We start from the raw sequence: 20,101 nt of genomic DNA, 5'->3' as shown, positions 1-20,101 counted from the left end.
TATATTAATTAAACGTAGATCTACATAATTTGTAAAAATTATGAGAACCAATGGACAAATTCATACGATAGATCATACTGTCTGAATATATATCGCACATCTCCATGCGTAATACATGTGTACATGCTGGGCCTGTGTAATTGAATTGTTTACTGGGGTATTCCTAGAGAGAATGTTCTATCGTTAAAATGATAATGTCCTACGGCACCGATTGTGGTGAGGGCCTGTCCCGAGACACATATTATTCTAACTAGGGTATACCGTATGGCCGAATAAGTTTGTGCTGTACGTTTGATTCGAACATTCATTCTGTTTTGAACAATATCATTTTTAAAGTAACAAAAGGTAGGGAAATCGGTACTTTTAAAGCCATCGGAACGGACTTCGGAATCAAACATACACGATAGGTCCCCCCCCCGTACCTTTTTACCATAGGCCATGACTCTCATATTTACTCGTTTAGATATTGATTTTTTTATTTTAAAAAATATATAAGAACATAAAAACTCACCTCTTTGCTGTTTCTTTTTGAGTCGTATCAACTGTGTTAGTTGTATGTATTGACTTCCTTGGAATCTGACGTTTCCAGACGACACTTTTGTTATTATTATTTTTTTTTTCGACATGGCCGCATTGCTTACGAGTTAATTTTTTTGATGGAAAGTGTTAATCTAACTTTACATTTTAATTTTAGTTTACAAAATTGAGTCGTGAGTAATGCGGCCCATGTGAATTTATAGACTGAAGTTGGCAAATTTATGCGATTTTCCCGGAAAACGTGAAACTGCGGTAGGTTTGGGCATTTACTTGAGTGCTTTAAACATCCGGTGTGAGGAAACGATTGCGCAATACAACTTGGCTCATGTTATGGATAAAAAATATAATCTTAGATTTATTCTAAAGTGTTCTTTAATTTTTCCAAATTTGGTAGGCCAAAAATGGCATATTGTGGGTCATGTTCTTTGTCAGTAGTCTGTTTTGATTTCAAATTGATCACACACAGAACACGCTCTTGTGCATCAAATCAACTTAGAAACATAAACACCATATGCTGGTGATAATGGGATATTGCTTCATGAGTATGAGATGTTGGCGACAGAGAAGCTGAAATCATCCCCTTTGTCAAAAGTTGAGTTGCTAGATTGCCATTAACGCATATATTCAATACAATGTTCAGCAAATATGGAAGACGTCACTAGTGATCATTTCCTTTGATTGCTTATCTCACAATGCTCAATTGACGCACGTATCTTACTCAAGGAGGAATGCTACACCAGGTGAATTTGATATGGATGAGAAATGGAGGATATGTTTAACAATATTTTGAAAATGAAAACTTTCAAATTCATTTTCTGTAGCAAAGACATGCAGGTTTAGTAGAAAGCAATCTGGAAAAAAAATTAAAGCCCTGCTGGACACGAACCTTTAATCTACAGTTCAGGGGTTTATGCGTTAACGTACTGAGCTACTCAGCTTTGCAATGATATTTAAAATGGCTGATATGTATATTATTCATGTTTTAAAAGGACATCAGCCACTATGAAGATGTAGTATGTATCTAGTGTTCTACAAGAAATGGTCTCGTGGACTAATTGCCTAAAAAATTGTTTTTCAGATTCCATAAAATTATTAAGTACACCCTAAACATGGTATTATTTATACACTCCAACTTATCACAGATGTGTACATGTACCAGCCTTGTGCCCATATAAGATAACATTAAACATGTTCCTCGAAACCGGGCTGTCAAACGTCATAAATTTTAGAATCTTTATGTATGAAAGGTGAAGATAACGAACAGTGATGAATCCCACAAGTCCCACAAGCAATACAAAACAGAAGTTTGGCAAACACGGACCCCTGGACACACGAGAGCTGAGATCAGGTGCCAAGAAGGAGTAAGCATCCCCTGTCGACTGGTCACACCTGCCGTGAGCCCTATATTCTTATCAGGTAAGCAGAGTTATCGGTATTCAAAATCAGTGTACCAAGGACGTTCTAACAATCGGTATGAAACACGTCTGACAGCAATTGACCCAATGATAGGTTGTATTGGCAAACTAAATCGTTATAACGACCATATAATTTTTGAAATGCTGAATTTAACCGAGACTGTTCAAACCCCTATACCATCAACTTGTTTGTCAGTAGCCTGCCTTGATTTAAAAACTGACCATACGCAGAACAAGCTCTTGCGTATCGAATTAGTTGAGAAATATAAACACCATATGTAGGTGATAATGAAATATTGCTACATAAATATGGGAAGTTGACGATGGAAATGCTGAACTCATCCCGAATATCATACAGTCGATTTCTGTTTGCCGTTAATGTCAACTTTCATTAAAATATTTAAGTATGAAGCAGAGGTGGACGACTCTGTGGTGTTTTATTTCAAGCTCATAGGGATATATCGAATCGACATACGAATGGAAGTTATAATTGTTAATAGACAAAACGTCCTCAATATATCTAAATGTCCAATTGAAGGCCACAACAAGATATTTTTTCTTCTCACGTAGAAGTTTGAATAAATTCTACTTTTTATGAATATAAAAACAGTTCAGCTTACTTATCACTAATTTTTTGGTCCTGTTTATCTTGAGAAAAAATACAAATAGTCTAATATAAAACGTTGTTCACCTATTTTGGCCTCACCCTATCATTGATGGTCATGATTTACCAAAGCTTAACTCAGAAGTAACTGAATATACATGTACTTGCAAGTTGATATGATTAATCATGACCCTGCTATTCTTGATATTTTTTAAAGTGTTTCTCTGTGTAAAAATTAATTGCCTTATTTTAGCACTATCCTTACTCTCAGGGTCAGGAAAGCTATATATACGATTAAATGTTCAGCATCACCTTTTGAGATATGAAATGCACGTAAATAAACAATAAGTGTGGAATTTGTGTTATGTTATCGTCCTTATCACCTCAAACGCGTGATATGACGGAGTGTACATTGGAGGATAGCGGGTGACGATCTCTTTCAGGTACGTATTCTATTCTGTTAATTCATCTAGAATTAAAACGCACTTTCAAATTGTTGGTTTCTAAACACGGTGACAGTTTAATTGTTTCTGTTCGTTTCCCTAGTTCGACTATCTGCGAGGTGTATCGATATTCAGAGAAAATATACTTACATTATAGAGTTTAAAAACTAGAATGCCCGGATTTTCAACGTGCAGCTGCGTATTTTATCTATATAACGTAATTCATATTTACAAAAGAATAATCTAATATTCAGAAGTGTAACGTTTAATTTAAGGCACGGAAAAAATCTGGATATTTTTTATGAGAATAGATTTCAGCTAAATGAAAATGCAAATGGTGGGGTGTTGATGTGTTATCTCATATTCGGAGGTTGAGCTCACATATCCCTTTAGATTGATAATTATCAGTCCCCAACGACAAAATCTTTTAGGATAATGGTAGAAGTTTTACCAAAATATCATCATTATCCTATGGAAGAAAACAATGTTGGGTAGTTTTTGCCCAACGCTTAATTTTGTATTCCTTATAAGAGTTATAAGATTTATCACTGTTCGTTATCTTCATCTTCCAAAGGGAGAACTAATCCAGTATTTTATATAAGATGATAACTGTTACTGTAGATTCCTGAATATACACGACGAATTTATCATCGCTTAATTTCGCGAGAGGCGTCACTCGCAAAATAAAATCATTCGCGAGGTGGAATAACTTATCATATCTATTAGTAGGAAAGATTGTCCTATTTCTAGTAGGAAAAATGTCATAGTTCTTGGAAGGAGAATGACCCCATCTCAATTGTTTTCATGATCAAGTTTAAGCTGTACCCACCTAGTGTGCCATTTGTGGTGTGTAAGTGGTGTTATTGAAAATGTGGGTGGTGTATAAGTTGTTTTAACGAAAATTTGGATAGTGGTATCTGGTACAAAAATTTGATTGGGGTGTTATTGAAATGAAGACAGTGTAGGTAAACATTGATAAACACGTAAAACATTGACAGACACGTAAAACGTTGAAGATATGTTAATCTCTTTTAAGCCTTCCTTTTGGTAAGATTGATTTACAATTAGATGCAAAATTGTCGACCTGTGTAGGTAATGACGTTTTTGTGAGTAATGTTAAAGAACACATAAGATGTGACATCTGGTGTATCGGTGGTAGCAATGTGGTGTGTAGTTTGTGTTAACGAAAATGTTTGTGGTGGTATTTACGTGGTGGTTGTTTGTTTGTTTGACGTCCCGTCAAGATTTTTTACTCATATTAAGACGTCAAAAGTTATAGCGGAAGTACTACAAGACCTATGCTTAGCGGTTACGGACGTAACAGTGGGTGTTTGTTAGCGTATGAACGCCTGCCATGACACGGAACCTCCGGTTTTAGGTCAAATCCGAACGATCTGATTCTCACTTCTAAATGCCGAGCGTTCAGCGAAGGAGCAATCACTACCTATGTTTATGTCTTAGTTTTCACGCGGTTATGACACAAACGGTACTCGAACCCACGATCTCCCGGTTACGAAGCGACCGCTCTTCCACTGAGCTACAACGACCGGTAATGTGGTAGTGGTGGTGAAAGTATACGTAGGACCTCCACGCCAGGAGTTATTCACTCACTTTTATACATTCGAGCAGTTAACATGATTGAGTGCTCAAATAGCCTAATCTATTTTCCTGAAGAGATGTCATGATACGTGACAAAAGACAAAAACACAGGGACAGCAATGACGGAGAGAATATTGCCATGAATAATGTATCTCCAACACTGAGTGATACTGACAGTATGGCAGAGGAAGTCAAATGACAAAAAAGCACTAAAACAATGCTGTAGAGTTGCAAAAGAGATCCATGAAATCCTTGAATCAAAGCATGCCAGAAAAGGAGACCAGTACGAGGCAGATGAAAAGACAAACGGAGAAACTTGTCAACAGTTCCTTTTTGATCTGTATCAATTGCAATAAAACACAAAACATAAGCAGGTGACTGAAGAGATCCATTAAGGTTGCTCCTCACAAAAATAAATATTTACTAGAATATTACCCAGATAAATACGCCCATAATGAAGACCATGGTAAAGACGAAGAGAAAACAAACTGATACGACAGAACTACACCTTTATGTTCCGGGAAACCCACAAATAAACAGAGTCTTTACAGATTTAATTCATTCAAATATTGACCTGTATATCTGATCAATTGACATTTTATCTGTAAAATATTTTACAAAGCTGTGTTATTCCTTGGGTCTCGTAAACGTAATTCTTACGGCCTCCCGACATGTATTTGACGATGCAGTCTCCACTTAATTCATTGGACCATCCACCTAAACTGTTGACATTGGATGGAGTGAATTTTGTCTCGTCATGTTGATAGATAATACTGTCGATATCAACGTGTAAGACGTTCCCCAAAAGGCTCTAACGTCTCGTACAAATGTAGCATGAGCTACTGTAAAACAAGCTAGTACCACGTTTCCAAATGGGCAATCTTTCAGAAATTCTTCTTTCTTTTGATAGTTAATCAACATCATGTCAGATTTGGGACGATCTCGATTTTCTAGGTACTCGATCCCTTTCACTTCTAAAGTTGCGTCCGCTATTTTTTGCTGTAGTCGTTTTCCTCTGTGTTCTAGGTAATTGTAACCTTCGCAGCAGGGTTAAGGTGTCCCGAGTATAAGTTAAAATCACATCATAAAATGTACCTCGGTGCACTTCATACTATATGACGTCACAATATAAAAGTACGTCACGACGTACAGGTCTATAGTTGTATCGCGGGGAAAATGTCATAATATTTTCTCACTATTTATTGCCGTTATCTAGTGTTCAAGCTGTATGTGTTTAAATCTGTTTGTCAGATGTCCCCCCCCCCCCCCCAGTTTTCTTCAATAATATATGTCTCATATTTTTATATAGTATGTGCACGAAAGACTGTAAAGTAATCTTTTCATCACTTTGTGACCTTGATATCGCTCCCGATGTGTATAGTCATTTCGAATAAAGAAAACCAACGCATGTACATATCGACTCGGTACAGGTGAAAGATGACGATATTTTATTTCGATCAAGGCATATTCAGAAAGGTAACTAGTTGCAGATTTAGGATTTTGATACGGAAGGTACAATATTTTGCCTCGTTTAGATACGATTAGGATGTGAATGTGGGAAATGCCCCACATTCGAGTTGAGATTATGGAAATTGCTCTATTTGAGAGGATATTGTACCGATCCGTATCACTCTTTAAATTTACCATATCAATGTCGACATATCAAGCCCAAACTGCAAATGATTTGAGTGCATCTTTCACCTGTACCGAGGTGATAAACAACTAAAAGTCTAGCGGATAAAAATAGCTCTACGTCACTTCTATGACGACGTAATAGTCAAGCAAAGGATTTCCCCACGTGATGCGATGTTTGTTTATGTATTGACAAACGATTTTTACTAAATATATGCGACTCTTGAAAGAATTTTACTTTTATATGGATATGCTGTTATTACTTGTTATTTTACGCGGGACACCTTAACAATGCTGTGTTTGCGCAAATTTTCCCCAGACCATTCAAAAGAAGTTTAGCGATAATTCTTTGGACAGGATTTTTCTCATGGGGTTGTAAGACGCGACAATGAATGAGTGAATGAATCAATGAGTACTCTCTCATATCATCGAAATAGCTGGTAATGACTATGGGAAACGGTTAGTATTTCAGTACGTAAGGATGCAAGGAATAAACAACTATGTATCGCATGTCTCCCTCATCGCAATACAGGCGCGTAGCATCGGTGTAACCTTCGTATAAGACTTCGTGAAGAGGATCTTGAATATCGATTTCTTGAACTTTTGTAAATCGGCGTTATTTTGAACTTTCTGATCAAACTCGTGTTCCCATATGCTCAAATAAATTGAGAGATGAGTGAAAGTGAAACCTTTTTTTAATATCCTCAAACTGTGTTCTTTCTCCTTCTTCAAACTTCACTATATTACTGTAATTTTTTATTATGAATGGACACATCAATTACCGACATTTGAAAATCATGTTCTAAATCTTTGCACTTTTGAATTCCGGGAACGGCATTCCTTTGAATTCCTAATTTATTTTGGTATGTTATGAAACATGTATGTCCTGGTGTCATCGTCACCAAACAGCTGTCAAAACATTCTGTATTGAGATGAGCGAACAGGAAACCTAAGGTAATGCACGCTCATGAAACTTGTAGGCTATCCTTATGTTTTAAAAGAATGAAAAGTGAAGACAGCGTACCGTGATCAATCTCACAAATCCTATAAAGAATACAAAATTGGAAATGGGACAAACATGGATCCTAGTGAACACCAGAGGTTGGATCTGGTGCGTAAGAGGAGTAATCATCCTCTATTGACATATAATAATCCCTGATATTGTGTAAAGAATGGACTAAGAATTGACATGAAACTGTCAGACAACAATTAACCATGTGGCAGTTGACGAATAATCAAAAACTAGACTTTTTGACATCATAGACAGTTGCTTCTTCAACAAAAACGGAAAACGGAAATATTCATATTTAGTGATCAGTCATTCAAAAACTTAATTTGTTAAACACCACTCTGATTCCACGCACAAATACTCTGAAGTTAAAATAAAAAATATGTTAGAGTTCCTCATTGACATTATCTTCGTGATCTTTGGTGATCAGGTCTTCCAACAGTCTGTTGGAATTCCCATGGGCACGAATTGTGCTCCTTTGTTAGCTGACCTGTTTCTATATTCATATGAAGCAGAATTTATTCAAAAACTTCTACGCGAGAAGAAAAAATCTCTCGCTGTGGCCTTCAATTCGACATTTAGATATATCGATGACGTTTTGTCTATCAACAATAATAGTTTTAATTGATATGTCGATTTGATATATCCCTGTGAGCTCGAAATGAAGGACACCACAGAGTCGTCCACTTCTGCTTCATACTTAGATATTTTATTGAAAGTAGACGTTAACGGCAAACTGACAACTCAACTGTATGACAAACGGGATGATTTCAGTTTCTCCATCGTCAACTTCCCATATTTATGTAGCAATATTCCATTATCACCTGCATGTGGTGTTTATATCTCTCAACTGATTCGATATGCAAGATCTTGTTCTGCCTATAGTCAGTTTTTAAATCGAGGTAAGCTACTGACAAACAAGTTGATGGTACAGGGGTTTCAACAGTCTCGATTAAATTCAGCATTTCGCAAGTTCTATGGTCGTTATAACGATCTAGTTCGTCAATACAACCTCGCATTGGGTCAAATGCTGTCTGACGTGTTTCATACCGATTGTTAAAACGTTCTTGGCACACTGATTTTGACTGTGGATAACTCAGTTTACCTGATCAAGATATAGGGCTCACGGCGGGTGTGACTGGTCACAGGGGATGCTTACTCCTCCTAGGCACCTGATCCCACCTCTGGTGTGTCCAGGGGTCCGTGTTTGCCCAACTATCTATTTCGTATTGCTTATAGGAGTTATGAGATTGATCACTGTTCGTTATCTTCACCTTGCATTTGATGTTACAGGGGTTTCAACAGTCTCGTTTAAAATAAGTATTTTCGCAATTCTATGGTGGTTATAACGATTTAGTTTGCTAATACAACCTGTCATTGGGTCAAATGTTATCTGATGTGTTTCATCTCAATTGTATGGCCGTTCTTTGACTTTGGATTTCTCCGTTTACCTGAAAGATCTCGTGGCGGGTGTGGCAGGTAGACAGGGGATGCTAGCTCCTTCAGGCCACCTCATTCCACCACTGGTGTTTCAGGCTGACCGTTTATCCGCTGCTCTCAATTTTGCATTCTTTGTTGTAATTACGAGACTAATCACTGTTACTATTTTCACTTTTCGTGGTTTTTTTTTAATACATGAAACCGACGAATTGTAGTCAGACCTCATTCCAAATATTGTTGATATCTATTAATAAAAACTTTATTAATACGTGAGTTAAACGATATGTATCTTATATGATGATATTGTGTTACAGTATACGTAAGTGGGTTCATGAAAATATGAATATAACCAACAGTGATCAATCTCATAATTCCGATAAAGAATATAACACTAAGAGTACACACAATTGTATAATTGCACGAATAATGAGAGCAATGTGTTATACTGAAGAAAGCTGCCTTAAGTTTTTTAATGTTCAGAAACCTTGAATATGTTGTTTTGTGTTTTTAATTTTTCATAGATTAAGACCTGTTTCCATTGAAATAATGACAAGTTCTGCTTACACATCAACTCCACAGACAACGAACGCTAACAGAACTTGTAGAGTTGTACTGGGTCCCTGTACGGATGGACTCCGGGACACACTGCGACACTACGTCCCACCACAAACACTGTCTCATACCATCAAACAAAACAAACATAAGCTTCTGCAACTGACGGCAGTTCAGAAAAATCTCATTCTACCTAAAAATGGACAATACACAGGACGTTATGATGATATGGACATTTCCTTGTTGTATACACTTTTAAGGAACATTTCCAGCATACCACCACATTCCAAAGGCTGGGGTAAAGACCCAGACCCTAGCGACACGTCCATCTCTGCAACTATTGAAAGAATTCGTTTGGTCCGCAATCAGTGTGTACACTCATCATGTCCATCCCTGTCGCATGGCGAATTTATTTCAATCTGGTCCACTGTTCGAACAGCAATGGAGGATCTGGACACGTTCCTAAATAACAGTAACAAGTATGAGGAAGACGTTGACTTCCTACTACACGAAACCATGGATCCCGAACGTGACAATTTTTTACAAGATGAACTGAGAAAACAAGTCCTTGAGGATCAGAAAACCAAAGAAATAGTTGTCAAACTTCAAAGTAAGAAACGGATTTTGCAGTCAAGTTTCAATTTTATTTGTTACGAATCATTAATAATTCGAACTTTCAATTTCCAAATGTCATCGAAAGCATTCTTATGAAGTACATATTTTATAGCGGTTCGTTTTGGGGATTTTTTACCTACTAGGTACACAAATAAGTTTAGCGGAATATACTTTGACGGAGATGGAGTTCCAAAACATGAAAAAAGTTAATAAGTAGTGCAATGTTAATAACTTATATGCAAAACGTTTTATTCTCGTCGGAAACAATTGATATAAAATGACAGTAGTTTATGTACCTCCAAAACTGAAGATTTCTATATGTGCATGTACCTTTGACATAAAACCACTACTATACAGAGTTATCTTTCTTACAAAAATACATATTACGATCGCAAAAATTTAGCAATCCAACATTTGGTGGCATGACATCAAACCGATGAAATAAGCCAAAATTGTCAACCCGAGGAAAAATCCCGCTATATACGGTGTAATAGTTTCAACCAGGTTCTTTTAATTGAATACTGGTTTCTCAATTAGCATTGGGCAAATACAGTGAAAGAATATGAAGTTGTCAAATAGGTATTAAATCCATAAAACCTATAGAGATTTTTTTTAAATGGTAAGCATGTACCCCTGTAAACACCAGAGTTGGAATCAGGTGCCTAGGAGGAACAAGCATCCCATGTTGACAGGTCACTCCACCCTAACCCCAATAGTATTTTAGTTATCCATTTTAATTACATCGGTATAATATAATCTATTTCTGTTTAGATGAGGTGGCGAACTTAACGAAATCAGCAATCCCTCCAAATGTGAGAGGTATGTACGTTTGTGTTTAATCAAGCCAAACATCACTTCAATTCTCTGTAACATATGATCTTTAAATTCAATGATACGAATTGCAAGAATATATAGAAAGCGTGCCATTATTTAAAATCCATAACGGTAGCATATGTTTAAGTAATATGCATATTTGCAAGCCATAAAACGAATTATGATAGCCATTATATAAGATTTAAGCAAGTAAAGCTTTTTTACAATTTCGTCGTATTCAATTTTCCTCTTCAGCACTTGTTCTTGGTACTTGATACACTTTATTCATTTTGCTGCTATTCAAAGTCTTTATAATGCATGCAAATTGCATTCCCTAATGAGCTGAACTGTTTCTGTATTCTTAAAAGGCAGATTTTGTTTTTCAAAAGCTTCAACAGAAGAAAAAAATATTCTGTTGTCGGTATTTAGATATATCGACAATGTTTAATGTATTAACAATATTCAATTTTATTCATTCTTCTATGGCCCAATTTTTCGAAAGCTGCTTAACCTTTCGACAGTTATTATGAAAGGTGAAGATAAAGAACAGTGATCAATCTCATAACTCTCAAAACCAATACAAAATAGAGAGTTGGACAAACATGGACCCCTGGATATATTGGAGGTGGGATCAGGTGCCTAGTGGGAGTAAGCATCCCCTGTCGACAGATGTAACACAGTATTATGTCCTAATCAAATGATTAATTAACGCAACAGTTAAGTCATGTTGATTACACTATGGTTACCAAACACTGTGCTAACCACTGCTAATTACTTGATTAACCATAATGCACTTTTACATCCTACATTTATATAAACAATGAGAATTTGATAAAATGAATTCATGAGTAAATCCAAAATCCACATTCCTCATACGTGCCAGTGAATATAGTGTGATGATTATTAGCATATTTGGTTCATGTCTTTAAAACGCAGAGGTGATTCGTGATTAACGGTATAGCCTGGGGACCTGATCACACCTATTTGAATAGACATGGTTCAGTATTATTGAAATTATATATTCTGCAGAGCGAGGAAGGAGAAAAATAGGTAGGTCAAGACGAAGGCCAGTCTAAGAATTAAAACTAAGAAGTAGGTTAAGTCAAAAGTAGTTTAAGTAAATTAGTTTTGTGGAGGGGGGGGGGTGGAATTCCAGTGAGGTAATGGGTGCAGTTATCATGAATAAGGGTGAGGTACCTGGTATTTGCACAAATCAACAGGAACTTGGCTCGGAAACACGGTGTAGGTAACCTGGTTAGAATACTACCCTCTGTATAGACTCACAATCCTGGTGCCAATCATACTCAGGGGGAGACAGAGAGAAATTAAATTTGAAAGATAAGAAATCAACTAAATGCTGTCATATGACAGTAATATCGCAAGTGTTTGCCTTTCAGTGTACCCTATAACACTATATCATTCCATCATTCATTTTACTTAAGATGATTTGGATATTACGTAAATTGTAAGAGAAGTTCCGAGGATCAGAGGGAGTGGAAATAATGTCGTTTTTACCCCATATGGGCCCCAGGGTGAAACTGAAAATTCTGAAACCATACTGCCCATCCACAGGACACCACCAATCATCTTTCAAACGATGATTTCGCTACTGCGTAAATTCTAAGAGAAGTTTTGGTTTTTAGAATAAAACGTGAATTTATTTACTACTGAGTAAAATGTAAGAGGAGTTACTAACCCTAACTTTGTAAGAGGAGTTCTGGGAACCAGAGTTTTGTAGAAAAAGCTTTCCGAAACCTTCCTCCGCATCTACAGGGCAGCACATCTTCCAAAGATAAAAAAGTAAAGATATGGAACAGTGATCAATAAAAGTGAAGAGTAACCAATCTCATAAATCCTGTAAGGAATACAAAATAGAGAGGGCCAAACACGGACCCTTGGATATACCAGCGGTGGGATCAGGTGCATAGGAGGAGCAAGGATCTCCCGCCGACCGGTGACACCCGCCGTGAGCCCTACATGTATCTTTATCTGGTGAACTATTGATTGATTGAATACCATTTAACGTCCCGCTTGAAAATTTTTCACTCATATGCAGACGTCACCATTGCCGGTGAAGGGCTGCAAAATTTAGGCCTATACTCGGCGCTTAAGGCCTTTGAGCAAGGAGGGATCTTTATTGTGCCACACCTGCTGTAACACTTGCAGTCTCATGCGAGGGATGTCACTCTCTACCGGTCACAGTTGACCATCATCTTGAGTGTGACTGTAACACTTTTTTATTCAATGTATGGTTCGAATTACGAAATTGATATACTGTTCAATTTCGAATCTTTGATCTTTACTTGAGTCCACGCGAGTTTTATTCGACTTTTGTGTCAATGTTAGTGTAAGACTGAATACCATTAATTCGATTAAGACAACCAATGCATTCCTTGTTTTAAAGCTATTATTAACCTAATACAATTAATCAAACATTAATTTCAAGTTATTTTAATCTTCTTCAAATGATGTAGGGATATGCCTAAGTCTTTATAGACAATCAGTCGGTATAGAACAAAAGTGTACAAGTATCTTAGCAAGTCGATTGATAGACAAATAGACAGGTTTGGCAAATTCCATCAATCATTAGTTTTAAGGATTAAGTTCGTCATGAAATCTATTTGGTTACAGCAGTTTTAATTATTCTATGACAGGTGGATAAACACTTCAAAACAGATTGGAATTTTCATGCATGTGGTCAATGTCATATGACATTATAAATGACTTCATGTGTTTCATATCAATCGTTAGGAAGTACTTTACTAACTCCGTTTATCTAATCAAGATATAGAGCTCATGGTGAACGCTCTACCACCGACATACCGTGACCGCTCTAAGAATAAGAAGAAAAAAGAGAAAAATTGAAGGTAACGAACAGTGATCAACCTCATAATTCCTATAAATAATACAGAATTATAAGTAGGGCAAACTCGGACCCCTGGACTCACCAGAGATTGTATCGGGTGCCGAGGAGTAAGTATCTTCTGTTGACTGATACGCCAGCCGTGAGTCCTATATCTTGATCAGGTAAACGGAGTAATTCAAATTTTGCATTGCTGCTACACACTCGGTTGATTTTTGCATTGTGTTATTACAGAACAATATACCAATGAGATTCAGGAATGGATGGAGGAAAACAAACTTTACTATGAAACTCACAACTTTCCCTCAATGATGGAAAAAGTACGAAACCAATCCTTCGTAACATTTGTTGGTGTGCCAGGATCTGGAAAGTCGGCCACAGCTCATCACATCGCCCTCACGCTCCAGGAGGAAGGCTATGAAGTTGTACCAACCAGGAACATCAATAAATTAGAAGATTATGGCGATCCTTTGAATCCACAGGTTTTTGTTATTGATGATGTTGTGGGGGTGTTTGGCCTCCAAAACACAAAATTAGATGTGTTGACAGATTATAAAAGAAAACTAACAAATCCATGCATGGAAATGTCTAAAACTTTAATGACATGTAGAGAGACTGTGTTCAATGAGATACAATCACACAAACCCTTTCTTACCGAAGAGGTAAATGTGGTGATGTTACATAGTTCTGGGAATGAATTAGATGAGAATGACAAGAAACAAATTCTTCAGAAGTATTGTTTGGATGTCAATTTACTGTCGCCTTCATTGCCGGCGTTAACAACCCGCATGTTTCCTCTCCTCTGTAAATTGTTTTCAAATCAAAATAATTTCAAAGTTCTAGGTCAAACATTTTTCATGAATCCAGTTCAGTGCATTATCGATGAATTTGGTGACATGCAAAGTCATAACAAACTAAATTATGCAACTCTTGTTTTATGTATGATGAATGGGAATTGCCTCTCAAGAGACGTTTTTGAGAATACATATTTTGCTGGCAAAAAAAGAAATTTGTTAGAAAAATGTAGATTAGAGGCTCATACTGATACATTCAAGTTCATGGATGCCTTGTCAGTAATGGAGGGGACATACACGAAACAGTGTATTGATGGCCGATACTCATTTATGCATGACTCTATGTATGAATTATGTGCCTATCATTTTGGCAAACAATTTCCTGACCAAATATTGTTGCACATGAGTAGTAGTTATATTGCTAATTTTGTAAAACCACAAGCACTTGAAACAAGTATCACGAAAAGGGCAACGAAACAAGTTGTTGCTCAATCATATGAGGCTAATGAGAGTAGCAATGATAGAAGTAAGGAAGGAGATGAATGTGAAGAAAGCAAAGAGAACAATAATGAAAACGGTGACAGTGGGGGAGGTTTTGATCTGTGTATAAGGTTACGCGAGGACCAGTACGCACTATTGGCTGAGAGATTGTACAGAGACATACAGAACATGGAGTTGTTTGATGTCTTTAGGAATAATGTTTTAAAACATTCCAAGGTGTGCGAAGCTTTCATTGCCGAGCTGAATACAAAGTCGTACACAGAATTGAAATCCTTATTTCTCTCCAAACACGAGAATGTCGAGAAGATCATGACAAAACAAGCGAGTGTGTTAGACGATAGCGAGGATTGGGATCAGTGGAATGAGAAGAGGGATAGACAGAGGCTGCTGGTGGATGCAGGAAGGGGTGTAGCGACAGAGGGTGTGAGAGCGATCAGCTGGGTGATTTACTATGGACACATTAAGATACTACAGTACATTGTAGGACTAATTCAACAACACGAAGAAATCAGTGAATTATTTATGAATTCCAGACATGAACAGGAATACTCTTCTATGCAGAAGAAGGAGAGTACAGGTGCTACAAATAGGCTACCAAAAGACCAGTCTTTATATTATGATTCAGCATTGGAGCAGAACAGATTACTTCTTTTGGGTTGTTATAGTGGTGATGTAGAAACAGTTCAATTAATTCTGTCACAAATAGATAAAAAGCCAATTGAAAAAAACGGTCAGTACGGTGAAGGTTATGTTTTCTGTTCACCACTGACAGTCGCATGTAAGGGAGGACACGCGAGTATAGTGAGAGAATTGGTGAAGGCGGGCACAAATATCAATCAAGAAGATGAGAGGGGGAATACACCACTGGTACTTGCATGCGAAGGTAAGCATTTGAGAGTGGTGGAAGAGCTAGTAAAGGCGGGAGTTAATGTCAATTTGCAGGACAAATGGAATTCACCCCTGGTAGCTGCATGTAGTGGAGGATTTGAGGATGTAGTAGAGGTGCTGGTGAAGGCAGGAGCTCATGTTAACTTAATAGATGAAAATAATAAAACACCACTGATACGTGCGTGTTATGAAGGAAACGTAAGTCTTCTCAATGTGTTGATAAAGGCTGGGGCTGATGTAAACATAAATGACGGAAATAGTAAATCACCATTGAAAGTTGCATGCAGTAGAGGACATCTAAGTATAGTGAAAGAGCTAATTAAGGCGGGAGCTAATGTTAATCTCGATCTTGGAAATGCGAAAACACCATTGGTAACTGCATGTTATGAAGGACACCTCAGTGTGGTGAAGGAATTGGTGAAGGCGGGATCTGATGTCAACCTGCAAATCGAATATGGAAATACAGCTCTGGTAAGTGCTTGTAGGGGAGGACATGCAAGTGCTGTGGTGGATTTGGTAAAAGCTGGCGCTAATGTGAATCAACGTGATGGGTTTGGGAGAACACCAATAATTGTTGCATGTAAAGGAGAGTATATTAATGTGGTAGAGGAGCTGATGAAAGCGGGTGTTAATGTCAATCTACAGGATGGACTTGGGACTACACCACTGGTAACTGCATGTGAAAGGGGATATATTGTGGTAGTTGAAAAACTGTTGACGGCGGGAGCTGATGTCAATCTTCAGACTAGAGAAGGAATAATACCACTGGCTACTGCATGTTTTTGGGGACATGTGAATGTGGTGAGGAAGCTAATAAAGGCAGGGGCCAGTGTCAATCTTCATGACAAAAATGGCAAAACAGCATTGGTAACGGCATGCTATGGAGGACATGTGGAAATGGTGAAGGAGCTGGTAAGTTCAAGGGCTGATGTCAATCTAAAGGATGATGACGGGAAAACACCATTGACAACTTCTTGTTTTGAAGGACATATAACAGTGGTTGAGGAACTGGTAAGGGAAGGGGCAAATGTTAATCTACGAACTCGAGATGGAAATTCACCACTAATATCTGCGTGTTTTGGAGGACATCCGAGTATTGTGGAGAAGTTGATACATTCGGGGGCCGATATCAATATGATGAATAACCGAGGAGTTTCGCCACTGGTCACTGCATGCTTTAAAGGACATTTAGAGGTGGTGAACAAGCTGGTGAAAGCTGGAGCACATGTTAATCAACACGATACAAATGGAAATACACCACTCGGATCTGCATGCTTTGAAGGACATGCGAGTTTAATAGAGGTGCTGGTGAAGATGGGGGCTGATGTCAATCTATGTGATGGCAAAGGGAAAACACCTCTGAATGTTGCGTGTTTTAAGAAACATTTAAGTGTAATAAGGGTGCTGGTGAAAACAGGGGTTGATGTTAATCATCAGAATGGAAAGCGGGGAATAGCACTGGTTGGTGCATGCCATAAAGGTGATCTCAGTGTGGTGGAGGAGTTGTTGAAGTCAGGTGCTCATGTCAATCTACAGAATTGGAATGGAGAAGTACCACTGGTAACAGCGTCTTTTAGAGGACATGGAAGTATAGTGAAACAGTTGGTGCTGGCGGGGGCTTATGTTAATATGCAGGATGGAGTTGGGAAAACCTCTCTGGTAAGCGCATGTTTTAGAGGGGATGACAGTGTAGTGGATGAGTTGTTGAAGTCGGGGGCTAATGTCAATCTGCATAATGGAGACGGGAAAACACCACTGGTAACAGCATCTTTTAAAGGACATGTAAGTTTGGTGAAGAAGCTGGTGCAAGCAGGAGCTGATGTCAATCTGCTAAGCGAACTTGGTGAAACCTCTCTGGTAAGTGCATGTTTTGGAGGGCATGACAGTGTAGTGGATACGTTGTTGAAGTCGGGGGCTAATGTCAATCTGCATAATGGAGACGGGAAAACACCACTGGTAACAGCATCTTTTAAAGGACATGTAAGTTTGGTGAAGAAGCTGGTGCAAGCAGGAGCTGATGTCAATCTGCTAAGCGAACTTGGTGAAACCTCTCTGGTAAGTGCATGTTTTGGAGGGCATGACAGTGTAGTGGATACGTTGTTGAAGTCGGGGGCTAATGTCAATCTGCAGAATGGAGACGGGAGAACCCCACTGGTAACAGCATCGTTTAAAGGACATGTAAATTTGGTAAAAACGTTGATAGAGACAGGAGCTGATGTCAATCTGCAAAACGGACTTGGCGAAACTCCTCTGGTAAGGGCATGTTTTGGGGGGTCTGACAAAGTAGTAGACGAGTTGGTGAACTTAGGAGCTGATGTTAATCTGCAGGATAGAGCCGGGGAAATACCATTAGGAGCAGCATGCCTTAAAGGACATGTACATGTTGTTGAGAAGCTAGTACAGAATGGGGCTGATGTCAATCTACGAAATAAAAAAGGAATCACACCACTTCAAACTGTATGTTATAAGGGAGATTTTAAGGTAATAGAAGAGCTAGTGAAAGCAGGGGTCAATGTCAATCTGCAGGATGGAAACGGGAGAACGCCACTAGTGACTGCATGTTTTATAGGACATGGGGGTTTGGTTAGAGAACTGTTGAAAGCGGGAGCTGATGCCAATTTGCGAGATAGAAATGGGAGATCGCCACTAGAAACTGCCAAGGATAGAATATATATGAATATAGTTGACGACCTATTGAGGGCAGGCGCAAACTGAAATATACAGAACATAGTATGCGCCAGTGGTAACAGCAAGTAGATGGAAATCTGATGAAAAACTAGAAGCCGCGGAGGCTGATGTCAGTTAGCATAACATAAAGAGGAAAATTGTTTGAATCTCTGATCCATGATATAATTAATTGCTATTCATGTCTCAGTAAAGTATGGAGTATTTTAACTGCTGTGTGACATTACAAATTATATGAAGGAATATTATACCGGTGTAGATATAGTGGATACTTGGCGTATACATTCCTTGTATAAAGAGGCAGTAGAGACTAGCGATGATGTGATAGTGAAAGAGAGGATCGTAGTATAAGAAAAACTTTGTTTGGACCTTAATGAAAGAAAATCTCAATCAACTAAATCACCTGTTATGTATTGGTATGGATGCTAATCGGTGGATATTTCTGTCCACGGATGACTCTGATTTAAATGATGTTGATGTGAGATATGTTGGCAATGAGGTTGGTGAGAGATTTGAATAGTTTGAGTTTGGTGTGACTGAATCTGGTAATGCGACTGGTATAAATCAATTTTGTGGTGATTTGAGTTTCTTTTGAATGATTGCCGATTATTATGATGTTACTTATTTTGGTGATTTTATTGTACTAATGACTTAAGTTTGATGATGTTGTTGATTAGATGTGACTGGTAAGTCGTAAAACGTTTGTTGCATACAATGACCGATGAATTTCATTGTTATTTACTGAGCGAATTGAAATCGTAAAAAGAGAGATACTGGCCCGTATTGACTCTATAATAGGGTGGGACACACTGACTTGGGTTTGAGTACTGACAAAAGTGTTATTCGTAGAGTAATTGATGATCATAGTACAAGAGAGTGATACTTGAAATCAATAAACGTAGCAGAGAATACTCTGCATTACCCCCAGATGAGTATTTTTATTTCCTATGTAATTTGTAAGATATGTTTTGATTGATCAGCAATCCGGATGTAAATTTTCATACACCCTGTTGAAGCTGCGTGTAGAAAACATTACATCACATTGCATTTTCTACAATAAATTGATAATCATATTTCCAAACATCTATGTTCCAGGGGTCCGTGTTTCCTCTTAAATTTGTATTCTTTGTGGGGATTGTGAGCTTGATCACTGCTCGTTATCTTCACCTTTCCATTATAACAAGTTCAATAAAATAAATACAAATTTTATGTCAATGAAATTATTCATATGGATAGATTAGGCCTTTTTTCACTCAAGCGTACAAAACGGGAAAACCTTACGAAATGTTTTACAAAACAACGAAAAGATTTGTCTCAAATACCTCGATACTCTACGTAGTTTTATTTGGTTACACAGGAAACAAAGTTATCCAGGTCCAATCAAAGAAAAACATGGACTTGCCCAATCTCTACCCAGAGTTATCGTTCCCGCTACGCTCCACTAATACCTCTGTCAACGTCTAAAAAGCATATCAAAATGTACTAAAACTAACTTAGTATATCAAACTGTAATGATAATATCTAAGCAAATCAAACACTTGTCTGAATTTTTTAAAAGCAGTAGATGGTAAATATGAGACACCTGAGCGAATTAAAAGGTTCATTATTCAACAATACTAGAATAATCATGGAATTTGTTGTTTTTGTGAACCTACTTTAAGATTTAAAGCTTAAAACTTAAACTTGTAAAATTATTTTTTATATGATGCAA

The 20,101-nt window shown here is 37.7% G+C and overlaps 1 protein-coding gene across 2 annotated transcripts in view; it reads left to right on the top strand.

The window, feature by feature from the left end:
• Window positions 1-2,947: 2,947 nt before the first annotated feature.
• The window catches only part of LOC125653915 (serine/threonine-protein phosphatase 6 regulatory ankyrin repeat subunit A-like), an 18,066-nt gene continuing 912 nt past the window's right edge, over window positions 2,948-20,101 (top strand). Inside the window, exons 1-4 of one of the 2 annotated variants that reach the window (XM_056144558.1) lie at window positions 2,948-2,999; window positions 9,201-9,841; window positions 10,618-10,665; window positions 13,757-20,101. The exon at window positions 13,757-20,101 is cut by the window's right edge and continues 912 nt beyond it. In XM_056144558.1, the coding sequence (XP_056000533.1) occupies window positions 9,226-9,841; window positions 10,618-10,665; window positions 13,757-18,420 (5,328 nt within the window). In that variant the 5' untranslated portion in view covers window positions 2,948-2,999; window positions 9,201-9,225 and the 3' untranslated portion in view covers window positions 18,421-20,101. Of the gene's footprint in view, window positions 3,000-9,200; window positions 9,842-10,617; window positions 10,666-11,807; window positions 12,626-13,756 lie in introns of those variants that run through there. The other variant, XM_048883591.2, reaches the window with a different exon arrangement.

The sequence above is a fragment of the Ostrea edulis genome, chromosome 7 (assembly GCF_947568905.1).
Source record: "Ostrea edulis chromosome 7, xbOstEdul1.1, whole genome shotgun sequence".
NCBI classification, from domain to species: domain Eukaryota; kingdom Metazoa; phylum Mollusca; class Bivalvia; order Ostreida; family Ostreidae; genus Ostrea; species Ostrea edulis.
This window is presented reverse-complemented; position numbering and strand designations above follow the sequence as displayed.